At 59.2% G+C, this 17,296-nt stretch overlaps 1 protein-coding gene across 4 annotated transcripts in view; it reads left to right on the top strand.

Annotated features, from left to right (window-relative positions):
• The window catches only part of ZNF710 (zinc finger protein 710), an 87,117-nt gene that overhangs the window by 61,122 nt on the left and 8,699 nt on the right, over positions 1-17,296 (top strand). For 2 of the 4 annotated variants that reach the window (XM_004708217.4, XM_045286377.1), the window contains exons 1-2: positions 10,223-10,563; positions 14,236-15,712. In XM_004708217.4, coding sequence (XP_004708274.1) covers positions 14,264-15,712 — 1,449 coding nt within the window. In that variant the 5' untranslated portion in view covers positions 10,223-10,563; positions 14,236-14,263. Of the gene's footprint in view, positions 1-10,222; positions 10,564-14,235; positions 15,713-17,296 lie in introns of those variants that run through there. The other 2 variants (XM_045286379.1, XM_045286378.1) reach the window with 1 other exon arrangement.

Here is a 17,296-nt window from a genome sequence, read left to right as displayed (position 1 = left end):
CACACACACTTTTTTTTTCCTCTTTGAATAGCACTCCTGTTTTCAGGGGCGGGACAGGCAGAAAGTCAGTCCCCGGGAGGAGAGGGAGGGTGTGACTGTTCTCAGCTTCTCCCTGGCTCTAAACGGGAGGGGGGGGACCCCTGTGCAAGAAAACTCTTTCCCTTTGAGCTCCAGCTTTGGGGGGGACGCTTGTGAGGAGGGCTCTGCTGGACGACCAGGACCTGGGACTCACAGGTCAGGCCATCGCTCTTGCCCAGAAATCTGGAACCGGTCACTGGGCTGGGCAGCACTGCAACTCGGCCCTGGAGACTGTCTCCTCCTCTGTCTCGCGCTTGGGCAGGACCCCGGCATCTCGGCCTGCTTTACTGGCCATGGGAGGGCCGGGAGCACAGCAGGCAGGGCTGAGCGTGAGGAGGAAGTGCCAATGCGTGGCCCCTCAGTGCGGCCTCTACACAGCTGGACAGTGACCAGGCTAGGGGCCTCTTGTCAGGTTGGCAAGCTGTGTTAACATGTCCAGTCTGACAGACATGATAGCCCCACACACAGTTCCGGAAACCCAAACACCAAACCCATTGCTGTCGACTCTTCGCGGCCCTACAGGGCAGGGTCGAGCAGCCCCCTAAGGCCCCCTAAGTCGTTGACCCCTGTAAAGAGTTACCATCTCGGAAGCCCACAGGGCAGCTCGACCCTGCCCTGTGGGCTGGCCCTGAGTCAGAGTCCACTCCACGGCCACGTCTGTCTGCTGAGGACCTGACCTTACGGGCCGTGGCGAGTGCTTGAACCAGGGTGCCACCCAGGCTCCTTGCGTCACTCAGAAGATCTTAAAATGCCACCTTGGCAGCACCTGGAACATTCTTTGGGCTTCCCCTGCATTATTGAAACAGTTGGACTCTTTCTCCGACAGCCTCTTTGTCTTGTGTCGAAATGAGCCTGGTGCCCCTCTCTGAGAGCTGGCGTGGCTCGTCAATCAGACACGTGCCTGGTAATCACGGTGATCCTGGTCAGCTCCTGTGTGCACAGCTCCTGGACGAGGGCTGTGGTCAGGACAGCCTGTTAGCCAGGGCCCACTGCTGCACGTGGTGGTACTGACCATGCCTACCCCTCCCGTAACGGCTTCCTCTTAGTCGATCATTGCTCACTTATGACCAGAATTCAAACTCCCCCCAATGACTTCACACATTCACGACACCACCTGGCAGGGCCCAAGGCCGAGGATGAGGCTGGAGAAAAGCCTTTGTGTTTGGTAAGGGGTTCAGCTGTGGTCTTTGAGGGGACCCCATGGCTTCAGTGGAGGAGACAGATGTTAGAGGTTGTGGGGTCTGAGCCCTCCTTTACGGGCTGGCAGCAGGCCTCGAGAGAAGGGGTACCACCAAGTGCGGGAAGCACTGGGGTAGGCCTCCATTAAGAGGAGCCCTGTGTTCAGGGGTGATTTTTCCCCTGGGGAGCGGGGGCTCAGGTTATAAATCTGGAAGGCCCTTCATATTTCCTCAGACCACAGGAAAGCATCAGTTCACCCCAAGTTCAGGGTCTGGTCCCAGCAGCCATGTTTGTTGTTGTTGGTGGGGTTGGGGGGCACAGGATCTCTATGGGAGAAGAGATCCTCCCTACCTGAGGGAGTAGGAGCCCCAGGATCCGCGTGCTGGGTACTGTGGAGTGAGGTTGCCAGGCCTAGAGGTGTAGGTCAGTGGGAGCCTTCAGAGGGCACAACTGGCTCTCTCTTCTCAGATGCCCAGCACAGTCCTGGCCCTTAGGAGGCACTCTGAGAATGTTGGTTGAAGCACAAATTGGCTTTGTCCTTACCTGATGGGGACCGGATGAAGTCCAGCCAAGTGCTGACTCTGGTGGCCCTGTGTGTGTCGAAGCGGAGCTGTGCTCTGGATTTGCCCTGGTGAACGAGACCCCTCCATCCTCCCAGAAAAGCCTGTATAATTCAAGGCCCCGTGCCCTGCCCCTAGGACACACGTCATGCAGGGGACTCAGGGCAGGAGTGTTATGTCCTCTCCAAGGGAAACTGGGTCAGGGTCCAAGCCACGTGTGGGGCAGGAGCATTAAGGAGCTGTGGTAAAACCCGACAGGTGTTCAGGTGTTCTGTTCAAAATGAGGACGGGGCTTGGGGCAACAGCAGCGCACAGCATCTAGGGCCCAGACGACAGTCCTCACCTTAGAGGTCCCTGACGTGACTCTAGGGGCAGTGCGCGGGTCAGCTCAGAGAGTGCTGGAGTGACGGAGGTGCATCCGAATCACCCAAAGGTGGTTTGTCCACGGAGAGGCAGGCATGTTGAGCACCTATGTGTGACCGGAGGTCTGGGGCTCAGAAGGGTTTGGAGGAAGGCTGTGTCCTTTCCCTGGCCCAGGTGATAAGCTCAGGTAGACGGAGGGTAAAGATAGCAGGGAGTGGGGTTTTCTGGGACATTTGGAAGGGATGGGGAGGTGACTGAGGGGGAGCAGGAATTACAGCCCTGCAGAGAACACCCAGAGCGGGAGTCTGTTCTCCGATGAGCCTGGGCTTCTCAGGAGACCCAGGAAGGTTAGCCAGGGGCCACCTGAAACCCAGAGGAAGCCATCAGAGAGGCAAGAGCATCCAGGCTGGCAGGCAGGTTTTTCCAGTTTGGGTAGCAACATCTCCTTAGACCTCAGTAAGGCTCTGTGGTTGCCTGGCTGGGAGGTGAGGGTGCATTGGGCTGAGGCTGAGAACCCCTCATTCCAAGCATGAAGGTGAGCAGGCTTCAGAGGCAGGCACGTGGCTGGGCCCCAGTCTCTGGGATGGCGTGGGGCTCAGTCGCCCTTCCCCAGCATTGGCATCAAGGAGTCCCACGGATTCTGGGTCCTCCGACAGCTTCCCTGGTGGCCCCAGAACATGGCCAGATTTCCAGCACACGCAACACTGTCCCAAGGGCAGTCCTCCAGGAAAGCAGGGGCTCTGTACCACCCCGGTTTGGTAAGGGGAGACCATCATACCCACCCGTGGGAAGGCGCAGAGGCAGGATTTGAACTCGGGGCTTCTGGACTCCAGCGTCAGGGCTCTAAGCCAGCCAGCGCTTCTCAAACAGTCTGTGTTTTCAACGATTCTTTCTGATCCTCGGCGGCAAGGACATTGTCCACCCTGATGGTATGTGAAACTTCAAAGACAAAAAAAAGAGCCAGCATTTGCGACCAGGCCCACTGGAAAGCACCTTCGCCTTCTCCGGGGCTCATCCTGTGTCTGGGGCCCAAGGGAGGGTCCCGAGTGGCGCTCTCCTCCCTGGAGCCCAGGGGCTCCCGTGCTGGGCTTTGGGGGAGCCAGCTTCACCTCCAGCAGCTCTGTCTGCCCTTCCACATGACGTGGCCGTCGTCCATCGGCACCCCTATGTGGTATTGACTACAGATATTTTTCATGACGAGAAGACTGTGCCAGGTATTTTGAAGCCCCAGGTGGGTCGAAAAGTTCACGGAAAAATCCCGTTATCTTTCAACTGCATTTTTTTTCTGTACATTTTTTTGAAGCACCCTCCCCCCATAGTAGAAATCGCCGTGGGATAAAGGAAATGATCATTTATCAAACGCCCGCCCCACGCCAGGCCTTTTCATTTTGATGCTCCCCCCAACCCATCCTGTTAGCCCCATCTTACAGTTGGAAAACCCTGAGGCTCTGAGCAGTGACTTGACTTGCTCTTGCCCACGACAGGGCCCACTGCCCTCTCCCCATCACAGTTGCATGGTGGGCTTCTCCTCTGTGTTCATGTCCCCCTAGCTGGACCGCAGACCCCGGCGGACACGTGGGTCCAGCCCCAGCCACTCTGAAAGCAGAACGGACTTGCTGCGGATGACAGCCTGTGTGGCCGCGTGCGTGCTGGTGTCGGAGGGTGCTCGCCAGCTGTGTGCCCCACCCCAGGGAACAGATGAAGGCATTACGTGAATGAGAGCAGCATTCCTAACTCTTCGCCTGGCATCGCCGTACTAGAGCGGGGTGTGTGGGTGACTGCAAAATGAACGTTGATTACAGCATCAGCTTCAGGAGGTGGGCCTCAGCCAAGGGCTCCGCTGGGAGGAACGCCAGGGATGACTCACACTGGCTGCCGTGAGGGAGGGAGGACGCAGGAGAGGGAGAGGGCTCGGAGGCCGGTCCACCCTCCTCACCTGCCTTGTGCGACCCGATTTCCCCTCTGTCCCCTTCGCTTCTCTTCTGTAGCTCGGGCCTGCAGCATGGGCTGGGCTCTCATGGGGTCCGGCTGGGTCTGATTGGGGTCTAGGGTCCGACCCAGCTCCTCCCAACCAAAGCCTTGTGCATCATTCTCGCCACTCAGCAGCTCCACGGGGGAGAACCATTGCTCCCGTGTTCCAGAAGGGGAGACGGAGGGCCAGTAATGGGTGATCAACAGGGCGGGTGTCCAGCTCCTCGGCCTGGGCCCCAGTGCCCCTATGCGGAGCCACACTGGTTTGTAAGCAAGCCCCAGAGGACAGGGAAGAATGGTCCCAAAGACAAAGCGCTTTGGTTGTGTGGATTTCCTGCCTGGGGCTCCGCACTACTGCTCCATGGTTACTTAGCCTGTCTGTTTCTCTTGTCCCTCCATCCTCCCTGCAGAGGGGGCTCTTGCTGCCCCGCCAGCAGCCAGCACCACCTGGGCCCCTGGAGTGGGTGATGGCCAGGTCACAATAGAATGCTATTCACTGCCTTCTAGTTGGTCCCCGACGTGCACAGTGGCTGGGGGCGCTGCCCAGTCCTGTGCTGGCCCCGCCGTCGCTTATAGGTTGGAGCCTCGGGGGTGTTCGTTGGCTGGTTTGGCGAAGGAGCTCGCCAAGCTTTTCTTCCTGGACTGGAAGCTCTGCGGAGACTCGATCGGCAACATTAATCAGCCCCACTCTGCACCAGCCTTGTGAACCAAACCCACTGGCTTCTCTTGTTGAGCTAAACGACCCGCAGGCATTTCAGTGGAGTTTGGGTTTTATTCTCGTGCGTGTCTGGGGAGCCTGGGCCCAGTCACTCGGCTCCTCTGGGTCTGGGCTCCCTCATCTGAGAAACGGGTTTACATATTCAGAGCAGGTGCATGGTTTCATCAGGTGCAGTGCCCGGCGGGAAGGCTGGGCTCGGTGGATGGATGTAGGGCCTTTTCAGCCACTGTCCCCTTTTTGCAGGTGAGGAGACTGAGCCCGGAGGTGGGACGAGAACAGGCCCAGTGCACTGGCGGCTCGGGCCCCTCTGCCTACCGCCGGCTGCACAGCGAGGGGCTGGCACTCCTGGTTTCTGCCCTGTCATTGCTGCTTTGTCCCTGCCAGGCCCTGCTCCTGGGCCATGGGACTCTGGACCAGCCAGAGCCCTGGTAGTGCTGGCACCTCTGTACACTCAGGGGTTCTGCTCTGTGACCTGGTGCATCCAGAGAACAGGGCCTTGCCACCCCAGGACTGAGGGAGCCACCGACAGCTCAGCCTCCAGTCCCTCACCCTGAAGGGTTCACAGCTACCGGGAGCCACCAGTTCACAGAGGCCGGGCGGGCAGTGTGCAAACAGCAGGGTCGTGGAGAGCATCAAGGGCAGCTGGAGAGGGGTCCTACACTGTTGTCAGACCACAGGTGTGTGGAACCGTAGAGCAACTTGCCCGGGTCTCTTTGCAAAGTGACCCAGGCCCCGCCTGTACCCTGGTGCCGCTTAGTGCTCACAAGTGGGCCTTGGCCGAAGGAGACCGTCCTCAGCTTTGGGAGCCCAGGGGGCCAACGTTGGTGATCATTCCCCACCCAGGGTGTGCTGTCTCAGGGGTCCCGGGCCCCAGCTGTGCCGCCACCTCTGGTGTACGGAGAGCGAGAGCCAACATGGGCCCTGTGGTTCCGAAAGCCCAGGGCCCCTGTCTTCTCCGCCGTGTGGCCTTTGTTCTCAGGGGACTTGGTACCATTTTCCACGAGTCCGTCCAGTCCCTTGTCACTTTGAAACTCGGGCCACATCCCTAATGGGCCAGCTTTGTTTTCTGTGCTCCGTGTCTGTTCTCGGGCCTTTGTTTCTCCTGTCGTTTCTGACCACTGCAGATGAAATGCAGAAATGTGGAGACCAGGGCTAGGGGACACCGTCCCCTCCCCGGAACACCGGAAGAAGGGGGGCAGAGGAGGGAAGGGCATGACTGTAAACTGACCCGTCCCCCCCTCTTCCTGACTGGGCTTCTCTGAGCTTCAGGTCCTCTCCTGTAACATGAAAATCTAGATGCTGGTCTGTCTGGGAGAGCCTCTCAGCGGGGCCTGGTCCACGGCACCAGCTCAGTGCGCGAGGCGACGGCGAGTCACCATGAAGTTGATGCAGACCCCTGGCCACCCTGTGTGTAACGGGGAATGGTGTGCGGGCCTGCGCCAGTGTCAGCCGTCTCCCTGAGCAGTCCCTTGCCGCGCTGGCCCTCTCTCCCGACATGTGCCTCTCGTCCAGTTGTCTTTTTTTTTAACTGTTTGATTTTCTATTTATTTATTTATAATCGTTTTATGAAGGGCTCATACAGCTCTTATCACAATCCATACGTCCATCGATTGTGTAAAGCACATTTGTACATTCATTGCCCCCAGTTGTCCTTTTTGGTAACTTATCTTTCTCTCACAGTGGGTACAAAGTGGGCCAAAGTTTCTAAGGAGCATTCTGGGAGCTGAAGGGAAGTAGAGACGTGCAGGCACCCTCAGCTCGGCCAGAAACTGTAAGGCTGAGGGTGCCTGGAGTCCCTCTGAGCCATGGTTCTCAGCCTTCCTAAGGCCGCGACCCTTTCATACAGTTCCTCATGTGGTGGGGACCCCCAACCATCAAATTATTTCGTTGCTACTTCATCACTGTCATTTTGCTACTGTTATGAATCGGGACTCTGCTGAAAGGGTCACTCGACCCTAAAGGGGTCACGACCTACAGGTTGAGAACTGCTGCCTCAGAGGCAGTTCAGGGTCACAGGAAAGCAGCGAATCTCGACCCCATGTTTGGAGCAAGGCAGCTGCGCACCCAGCACAGGTCACTGCCAGCCAGGAGCGGGCCCTTTCATTCGCCTAGGGCACAGGGGTGGGGAGGACTGGGGTTCCCTAGCGGGCACGGAATGCCTGCATCTCACAGATGGCGTGGGATTTCCAGGTCTGCTTATCTATGTCTAGCCCATGTTCTAGCCCCCGGTTGTTTCTCTACTGTTTCTCTGGCTTCTCCCCCCCCAGACCTGGGAAAGGCAGCCCAGTTCCCTGGCCACCGGTGAGCTCTCAACCCCTGGGCCCCGCCCACCAGTACTCAGGTGTGGAGGAGAGGGGCTGCCCATTGAGGGACCTGCCCCAGGTGACTGTGGGCAGCAGGCACTGCGCCAGGAAAGTCGGGGTGCATGAAGTGGGGGTCTCTTTTCCCTCCGTGCGTTTCTTTTTCTTTCTCTCTCTTTTTTGTCAAAGCTGGAGATAAATAACTGCTGCCCTGAGATGACAGGAGCACATGAGGAGATAAAAGGCGAGTCAGAGGGACTGAGAGGCCCAAGCAGAGGACGGAGGGGCGGGCGGGGATGAGGGGAGAGATGAAAGAGAAAAGAAAGAGATGAGATGGAGCGCAGGACTGAGAGGCAGAGGGAGCAAGCGGAGGAAGGGGTTGCCAGGGAAACGGGAGGAGGGAGGGATGGAGGGAGAGGGATATGGGATGGAGAAGGAGGGTGGAGGGCACACGGGGGAGGGGCCTGCCGTCTCAGGCTGGTGAGGGGGAAGGAGAGTGCCGAGGGGCCCTGGGTCAGCATCAGACCCCAGCATGGGGAAACTGAGGCAACCCTGACCAGGGCTGATCCAGGGAGCTGGCTGCCTCTCTCTGTTTCTGAGTTCTAGATACAAATGGTACATCACCACCATTCTGAGTTCTAGATACAAATGGTACATCACCACCACCACCCCGAGGGCTTCTCAGAGGTTAGCACTCGCTCGACCCCAGACCTGCACATGATCCTGATTCTTGCCTCTGCCCCTGGAACCTGTGAGCCGGAACTTATTTGTTTGTTACCTTGAGCTCTGGTGATCTTTGGGGCCAGCCGAGCATTCTTGTTGGGGCACAGGTGTGCTTCCTCTTTGCTTTTAGAGTTAGAAGAGGGAAGATGTGGAGCTTTGCAGAAACACCCCTGGGAAGAGGAATTGGTCCTGATGCTCAGAGAAAGAAAGTCCAGGCTCAGGGGTTTCCACCTGGCTGCTTGCCAAAGGCTCCATTCGGCAGGGGGTACCATACACACATACACACACACACACACACCACCTCTTTTTAATTTCTTCTTTGCCCTTGAACATGGGCATTTTAAAAGGGCAATAGTTCTTTCTAAATATGTACTCTGCCAGGGATGCAGTGGTGAGCAGACAAGGTCTCTGCCCCGTAGAGCCTATAATCTAACTGAGATGCTGGGTAATTGTACAAATTACCAGGTGATTGTACCGTCAGGCATCGCAATGAAGACCAGGCAGGAAATGCATAAAACTCCAATCTGCGTAGAACTCGGGGGACCAGGGAGGGATCAGGGAAGACCTCCTCAGGGTGCGATGCCTGGTTACAAAGCAGAAGGGTGAGGAACAAGGAAGGGCATCTGGGCCTAGGGAACAGCAGGAAACAAGATTCTGTGGGAGAATCTTGATCAAAAGGGAGAAAAATGCAGACCAGAACTCCAGATCTGCAGCTTGACGAATCCCTGAAATTGTTGCCCTGAGAAGAATCTTTGAACCGTAAGCCAGAAGTGTGTTGTGAGACAGTCCTCGTTAACCCAGACGACAGCGTTGCTGAAGGGCATCGGCCTGGGCCTGGGGCTCTTCTCACGGCACTGGCTGGGTGGGGTCAATGGGAAGCAGCCCTCGAGAGAGGTCCCCCTAAAAACTGAGGGGAGCGGGCTCATGTCTGTGGAGGAGGCGCCTCGGGAAAGGAGGGCACGAATGTTGGCTCCAGGAGCCTGAAAAATGTCATCGGCATCACTGACGTGCACGTGTGCAAACTGATGGATGGATGGATGCTCTGCCGTGCATGCTTTAACAGGGATGAATGAATACAGGAAGAGAGGAGAGCCTGGGGGTAGGGAGGTGGGCTGGGGGCCAGCAACTGGGGGGCTGTGAGCAGGGTGCCATGTGATGACCAGTGCGTGTGAGCACTCTCCCTTTTGGCTTGCTCTCTCCCTCTTGGCCCACTCCCTGGCCTTGGAGGACAAGGGGCCCAGATGAGGCAGAGGCCTGAGAGCTCCATGTGGTCCCAGGCAGCGGAGAGAGAGAAGTGCTTGGTTGGAGGCCTGGCAGGTCTGGGGAAAGCCCCAAGCCACCCTGGCACACTGGGCACAGTGTGAATCAAGGTTGACTATGCAGCAGCTAGCCTGCAGGTGGGTCGGAGAGGAGAAATCCTCGCTCTGCGCCCCCATCTCCACCACCGAGTGTGAGGTGCCCTCCGAATGGAAGAAAATGTCATTGGGACTCCGGCTCCTAGGTTCATCTCCATCTTGGGGGGTCAGGGTAGGGGTGCTTTGGGGCCTGTTTCCACCTCGGTAAGATGAAAGCATTGCATAGGAGGGGCCCCCAAGTTCCTTCCAGGCTTGCGGAGGTAGAATGGCCAGACCACCCTCATTTCAAGGGGAAGGGCCTTCACGGAGGCCACTGTCCTTCGTGAGACAGCCAAACTCCACAACCAAGCTCTGCTCCCTCCCTCTAGGAAAGGGCAAGCTCAGACTCCCGGGAGACAGGAGGACCCGTGGACCATGGCTTCTCGGAGTCTGGTGACCAGAGAGCACAGGCAGGACGTCTTCCTACCCTGGGCGTCCAGCATGAGTCCACAGCTATTTGGGCAGTCCAGCAGATGACCACCCCCGTCACCCCAGCCACAAGGGCCCACGTCACAGCATCTGCTTTCATGGGTCTGGGCGTTGGTCCTCTGAATGCATGCTGCCAGTTCTGGAGCCACATGGGAAGCAGGGAGAGAGGGAGCCTGTGAGGAGAAAAGCACGGACCTACCTCCCTGGCCACTCGACGCCTGCAGCCCCGGGAGGGAGGCAGCCCACCCCTGCACCTGCTACTGCATGGCTGTGGCTTGGGCAGAAGTGGAACTGTGTCCAGGAGCCCAGAGTGGGCACCAGCCTCCCCAGCTTTCGCTTCCTCTGTCCGGGGCTGTGAGCGGAGTTTACCTTCCAGGCCACCATGGGGAGGACCAAGGCGGGTGGGCAAGATGGGGTGCAGCCTGGGACTTCCTTCGCCACCCTCCCCACCTCAAAGCTCCCTGGCTCACCTCTCCTCTCTGGCCTCCAGATGTAGGGGCCTCGGGTCCCCAGGGACTCAGAGCCACAGCCAGTGACGGAGGCTAGAAGGTGAAGCAGGAACCACGTCTGGAGGATGTGAGTGCCAGACCCAGGAAGAGACTCAGCTTCCGACCTCCTCCGGCAGGACTCTCCAAACCAGAACCGGCCAGGCTTTAGGCGCCTCCTCCCTATGTCCCAGGGGCACCAGCCACCCTGCGCCCCTCTCCATTGCAGCCTCCTGCTCCCCACTGTCGCCAGGACCCTCCCCTGCTCCTCGAGGATCACCTGGCCATCCAGCTTCCAGGAGGCTCCTGGGCCCATTGAACAGATAAGAAAACCACACAGCAAATCGCTTCTCTGGCACAGTGGTAGGAACCCTAGTAGAATGGGGAACCAGTGAGGTGATAACAGGGAGTACTTGTGGGAGGGCTGGCCCCGCTGACCTGGGTGCGGGTGGGGTGACGCTGGGCCGACACACCAGTCCTGTCTTAGGCCGCCTCCAGTGTCATCTGCCAGCTCCCCTCCCCCTCTCTGCCTTTGTTTCTTGGCCTCCACAGCCTCCCTCCCTCCCTCCTTCCCTCCTTCCTTCCCTCCCTGCTCAATCAGGCTTCCGCCTCTCCCCCTTCCTTCCCTGCCTGTTCATTCCTCTTCTCCCTCTCCTGCCCACCCACTCTCCTTCCTGTGGCCTCCCTTCCCCCCACTCCCAGCACAAGTCTTTAAACTACAATCAGGCCTCTAACATTTACTCTCTCTCTGCCCTGGGGACCAAGGGTGCTAGTGGGAGGAGGAGCCCGGGCACCAGGCTCTGAGCTGAGCTGTCTGCAGCCTGCTCTCCTGGACGCTGACAGGCCCCACCCTGAGGAGGAGGGTCTGCCCAGGGACCTCAGCCCAGCCCTTGGCAAGAGCTGCTTGAAGGCATGGGGCTGGGCTGCCCTGGCACACAAGTGGCGCGCCCCTGGCAGGCCCTTCTGCCCCATGCAGCCCCAGGGCTGGAGCCTGGGGTGGGGTGGGAGACCAGGAAAGAGAGCCCCCTCACCCCCACCCTGCTGCCAGCCTCTGCCCCAGAAGCACAGGATGAACACAAGGTCCAGCCCAGGCCTCCCCAGCCCTTCCCCTGCCCACCTACAGGCATTGGTCCAGCAGGGAGGAAAGCAGGGCCCAGCAGGCAGACAGGTCAGGGCAGGCTTCCAGGAAGTGTCTGTACGCTCCCGCCTGGTCACCAAGGCACGAGTGTGATTGTCCTCAGGTGCCCCAGACCCTGCGTCTGCCTGTGGGCCTGACCAGCCAGCCAGAGCAGCCCAGGGCCGGCTCCCCATAACCTCGAGGCCAGCTGGGCAGCCCCCTGAAGAGATGGAGGTAAAGAGCCTGGAGCAGGCTGAGTGGGGGCCAGACAGGCTTAACCAGGCAATCCCAAACATTCATCGGCCTGGGAGAGAACACCCCCACAGGATGATCTGAGGATCAAATGCCCCACCTGGGACCTGCGGAGCACTCTCTAAGCAGAAGCTTAGCGGGCGCACCTGTCTGTGCCTGTGACGTGTTTTCTGTGCCCCCATCCGTGGGCACAAACCCCTCCAGAGCAAAGACTCTGGGCACCCCATTTACCCACCCCAAGCCCTGCCACAAAAGTACCGCTCCACTCCACAGCACCCCCACCAAACACCTTGCTGCCGGGAGGGTCCGTCCAGCTGGCCCTGCCAGGGTACACGGCGAGCTTGGTTTGCACCTGGTGCCCACTGCCATCCTTAGTGATGGCCGCTTTCGCTCTCGCTCGTAGGTCCATTTGGACAATAAATCACATGGTCACTCTTCCACAGCTGGCCGGCTTCCCTGGCGCCTCTACCTTCACGTTCCCGGGGTGGCGGCTGATGTTCACCCAAGTTGATGGCCGCCACTCTTCACAGGAGCAGGCCCTCGGTGGGGTCAGGCTGCTGTAACCCACAGTGCTGTTGGGCCACCTGCCTCAGGCACACTCTCCTCTGTGTACCGGGGAGGAAACTGAGGCTTGGGGACACACCCAGGGTCACATGGTGGTGCCTGGCTTTGCACCCCAGATTGTGTGCCAGGGACTTTCACAGGCTGTGCTGTGGGCGATCGGTTCCTCCAGGGCTGGTCGGGGTGCTCATCTCCAAAATGCTGAGCCCAGTGTTTGTGCAGAGCCACCAGGGACACGTGGGCTGCCGCCGGGGGCTGCATCACAGGCCGGCCACCATGGGGGCTAGCTCAGAAAACCCATGGCTGTGCTGGCTCTGGGAGAGCCATGCATATCTCTCATTGCTGGGACTGAAGTCTTTGCTGAATGAATGAATGAATGAATGAATGAATGCGTTCTCCGAGTCCCTGAGGCTGTCCTCCATCACTGAGGCGTTTGGAGGCTCTGGGACCTCAGTGGAGAAACCTCTCCTCTCTGTGGCTTTCCTCAGAGAAGGTTTTCTGGGCAGACGTGTAGTCCCGTTCTTCACATTTATGAGTAAAGGAAGACCGTGCACCTGTGTTAGGGCGCTTAGCAGCTGTTCTGTACGTCGATGTTCGGCCCCGTTTTGTGGATGGGGAAACCGAGGCTTTTTTTAAAAAAATAGAAATGGTTTTGCCTCATCACACAGCTAGTCCTGGTGCCACCAGGACTTGGGGCCAGACTGCCCAGGTGCGGATTCTGAAGGACGTAGCCTCCCTGGCCTGTTCCAGAGGGACCCCGAGCCCCGAGTCAAAGATTCCTTCAAGACCCCATTTTAAGCTGAATAGTTTAATCTTTAGTGTCTGTTTCAAGGAGGCTAATTCCTGTCTGGGGTATTTTTAGCCGGCCTCAGAAAGGGAAGGCTACCCTAGGCTGTGGGGGAGGCGGGCACTGGGGGCAGCTTGCGTGGGTTTCCTGAGGAAGGGCTGCCAGGGCCGGGCAGCCTCACTCGAGGACCCACCCTGGCCAGTCACTTCTCACGGTGGCACAGCCAGTCCTGGGGAACTGGGAGACCTGCAGGGGTGGTCCACACAAGTAGGCCAGGGAGGGGTGCCGGGGTGCCCAGGGACAGAGAGGAGCAGGAGGAGCCCATAGGGACAAGGAGAGGGCACCACAGGAAGAGGAAGCAGTGTCCACACAGGTGGGGGTGTCTAGAGCACTCGGGGGACTGATCTGTGTATCGATGCAGCTGGGACCCACAGAAAGGGAAGAGCCAGGTTTGGACCTGGATGAGTGTCTTCAGACACACCTGTGCTCACCGGAAGGTGAGGGGCGAGTATACCAGAGGGCGCAGCGGGAGAAAATCCTGGTCAACAGCCCCCGAGCATGGGAACTGTTCTGCCCATGTAAGTGAGGCTGCCACCGTGGGAGACAGTGGACAGCGGCTGGTTGGTGTCACGTTCAATGAGAGGCCACGGGTGTCCGGGTCAGCCCTCCTCGCGGACGGTGGTCCCCACAAAGGCCCTCCTTTCCAATCAGGTCTTTCTCACGAGGACCTCCAGTGTGCCAATTCACAAAAGGTGAATCACTGACAGGCGTCACTTTAGATATTAGATGGTAGCTGTCCACGAATCGAGAGCATGGGCCTGCTTGGATGGGCACTGGCTCCCAGGCGGGGCAAATACAGGGTGGCCAATATCTGAGATCCGCCTCCTGGTTGGATTTATTTTCTGATGTTGTTTTGTTGTGTGTTGAATGCCTCCCCATCCCCCCCAACACTCACACCAGTATTTTTCAAAAAGGGCCACCACGGACCCTGCCTCTGCAGAGATGGCCGTGGGGGCAGATGCAGGCCCTGTGTGATGTGTTGCGGGCGATGCACGGGGTCGGAGTAGATGGGTTTTGTGACTAGGAGAAGTTTTTTTGATTAGGGATTTTTCGAGGAACCCCAGAGAGCAGCTTGAGAACCACTGAACAAGTCCATCCTCCCGGCATTCAGGAGTGGGTGGTGGGGACAGGCTGACAAGGGCAGGACTTCCCCGAGCTGCTCCTTGTAACCACAAGCAGGGGTAGACAGCCGTTGGGCCCTCACACTCCCACCGCTGAGCGAGCCAGCCGTACTAATGGCCCCGTCTTCCTCCCACAGTGATGGCCTCCTAGCCGGCCGCCGCGGGATGGAGGGTTTCATGGACTCAGGGACGCAGACGGACGCCGTGGTGGTGCTGTCCTTGGCTCAGGCCGCCGTGCTGGGCCTGGTCTCGGAGAATGAGCTCTTTGGAGCCACGATAAGCGCTGATGCCTTCTACCCGGACCTGGTGCCCGAGCTGTCCGGGCCAGCCCTGGGGGACCCGGGACTGCCAGGCGCCGATGTCTACCAGCTGGCCTGCAACGGGCAGGCCCTGGAGGGGCCGGTGGAGGAGGAGGAGGTGCTGGAGGTGGAGGCCGCCTTCGAGAAGCACACCCGGCGGAAGACGCGGCCACCCGTGCGGCTGGTGCCCAAAGTCAAGTTTGAGAAGGTGGAGGAGGAGGAGCAGGAGGTGTACGAGGTGTCCGTGGCCGGAGATAACAAGGAGGCGGGGCCCCCAGACGCCCCTGCACAGGAGGCTGCCGGTGGCGAGGCCCTAGTTCAAAGCAGCTCCGTCAAGATGATTGACCTCAGCGCCTTCAGTCGCAAGCCCCGGACGCTCCGGCACCTGCCCCGGACCCCGCGGCCCGAGCTGGAGGTGGCCCCCTATGACCCTCACTTCCCTGGCCCGACCCTGGATAGTTACCCAGAGCCCAGCGTGGTGCTGCCCGGGGCCGAGCCCATGCCCGCTGAGTGTGGCTTCAAGCCGCCGCCCCTGAGTGACCCCGAGGCGCCCACCATGGAGTCCCCGGAGCCCGCGAAGCCGGAGCAGGGCTTCGTGTGGCAGGAGGCGGCTGAGCTCGAGGCGGACCCGGCGGGCTCGACGGTGGAGCGCCACAAGAAGGCGCAGCTGGACCGCCTGGACATCAACGTGCAGATCGACGACTCCTACCTGGTGGAGGCGGGCGACCGGCAGAAGCGCTGGCAGTGCCGCATGTGCGAGAAGTCGTACACGTCCAAGTACAACCTGGTGACGCACATCCTGGGCCACAACGGCATCAAGCCGCACTCGTGCCCGCACTGCGGCAAGCTCTTCAAACAGCCCAGCCACCTGCAGACGCACCTGCTGACGCACCAGGGCACGCGGCCCCACAAGTGCCAGGTGTGCCACAAGGCCTTCACGCAGACCAGCCACCTCAAGCGCCACATGCTGCTGCACTCGGAGGTCAAGCCCTACAGCTGCCACTTCTGCGGCCGCGGCTTCGCCTACCCCAGCGAGCTCAAGGCCCACGAGGTGAAGCACGAGAGCGGCCGCTGCCACGTCTGCGTGGAGTGCGGCCTGGACTTCTCCACCCTGACCCAGCTCAAGCGCCACCTGGCCTCCCACCAGGGCCCCACCCTCTACCAGTGCCTGGAGTGCGACAAGTCCTTCCACTACCGCAGCCAGCTGCAGAACCACATGCTGAAGCACCAGAACGTGAGGCCCTTCGTGTGCACCGAGTGCGGCATGGAGTTCAGCCAGATCCACCACCTCAAGCAGCACTCGCTCACCCACAAGGTAAGGCCCTGCAGAGCGGGAGCCGCCCCAGGACAGGGCTGGGGGCCGGGGTGGGGGTGTTACATGGACGGACACTCCCTTTTCTTATAGTTGGATGGATGTCCATTCGGACAGGTGTTTAAACAACAAAGAAAACGGTCCTTGAAATATGGCTCCTTACAATAGCGAAGCCCTGTTTATTCACCACCACCCCCTGGTTTAAATCCAGTGTTTAAAGAATCCCTGAAGGGCCTAAGGAATACGTCTGGAGAATCACTAGCGCCGCGCAAAAAGGAGCCCTGGTGGTGTGGGAGATGACGCGTCGGCCTGCCAACCACAGGTTGGTGGTTCAAAACGATAAGCCGCTCCGTGAGAGGAAGAAGAGGCTTTGTAATCCGTGACTTTTTAAACGGGGCCAGTTCACTGTCCCTCAGACCCGTTGGAGGGCCGACTATAGTTGTAAAAAAAACTATGAACAAATTCCTATGCACACTGCACATATCTTATTTTGAAGTTAAAAAACAAACGGGGCAAAAACACCCAGCGGGCCGGATAAACGTCCTCTGTGGGCCACATGTGGCCCGCGGGCCGTAGTTTGAGGACCCCTGACTTACTGTCTTGGACACCCTGAGGGGCAGTTCTCCCCGGTCCTGTAGGGGTGCTGTGAGTTGAAATCGGCGAGCGAGCGAGTTTGAAGCAGCCCGCCCTCCCTCTTTTACAGACGGGAGAACTGAGGCCGGAGAGTGGCCACAGGGCTCTGGGCAAAATGGTCAGAGGGCAAGAGGGCTGCCTGGCAGAAGCATCTGGAAACCCGGGACTTCACAGACGGCCCTTGGGCAAAAAGCTTCACCTACGAGGGTGCTCCAGAAGTGGATAGGGCAGTTCCTGTTTCATTTCCGGCGGCATAGATGTCGGGAAAAGCCTGTCTGGGGAAGGCGCTCGTGGTCCCCAGGACGTGGAGGAACTAGACGGAGGGCTTTGTGGAGACAGAACAGTGAGCAGCGCCGCTCCAACCCACCATATTCCTGTGCCAGCCATCACCCCTCTGCTGGTCTGTCCTGTGTGCCACGCCCTCCCTGGGGCCACTAGCCACCCAGCCTCCAGCCGCATCACCTCCTAAAGAGGCCTCCTGCCCAGGCACCTGGTGTGAGCTGACTCGGGAAGGGACCAGCGGTGGTGCTATGAGGCTGACAGGGGACACGGGCCAGCAGCAAGTTGTTTCGTAGGTTCTTGGCGGAGCGTTTGGAACTGATCACAGGAGCGGTGAGAAGCACAGAGGGTCTATAGAAGACAGGCGGCACAGAATTCCACACTTTCCTGGATTCCAGGAACCATTTACGGCTGGCTCTCACTCTGGCACTTGGCAGCCTCGAGGCTAGGTTACTTCTCCACAGCTGCACGTGTCTATGGGTTCCCTCAGTGATGCGCAGCGGGGCCCTAGTGAGACTCCAGGTCAAACGTAGGCCCTTCTGTCTCACAGTGGACACTCGAGCGAGTGGAGAAGCAACAGCCTGCCAGGCCAGGACTCCAGCTTTCCCCACCCCTGGGGACGGTTTCTGCAAGAGCCGAGGGCGGTTTGTACGTGTGATCATCTGTGTCTCCTCC

This window comes from Echinops telfairi, unplaced genomic scaffold, assembly GCF_000313985.2.
Source record: "Echinops telfairi isolate 266 unplaced genomic scaffold, ASM31398v2 ScPeMD7_7;HRSCAF=31, whole genome shotgun sequence".
NCBI lineage: Eukaryota > Metazoa > Chordata > Mammalia > Afrosoricida > Tenrecidae > Echinops > Echinops telfairi.
The sequence above is the reverse complement of the archived record's forward strand: the minus strand, read 5'-3'. Positions and strand labels throughout refer to the sequence as shown.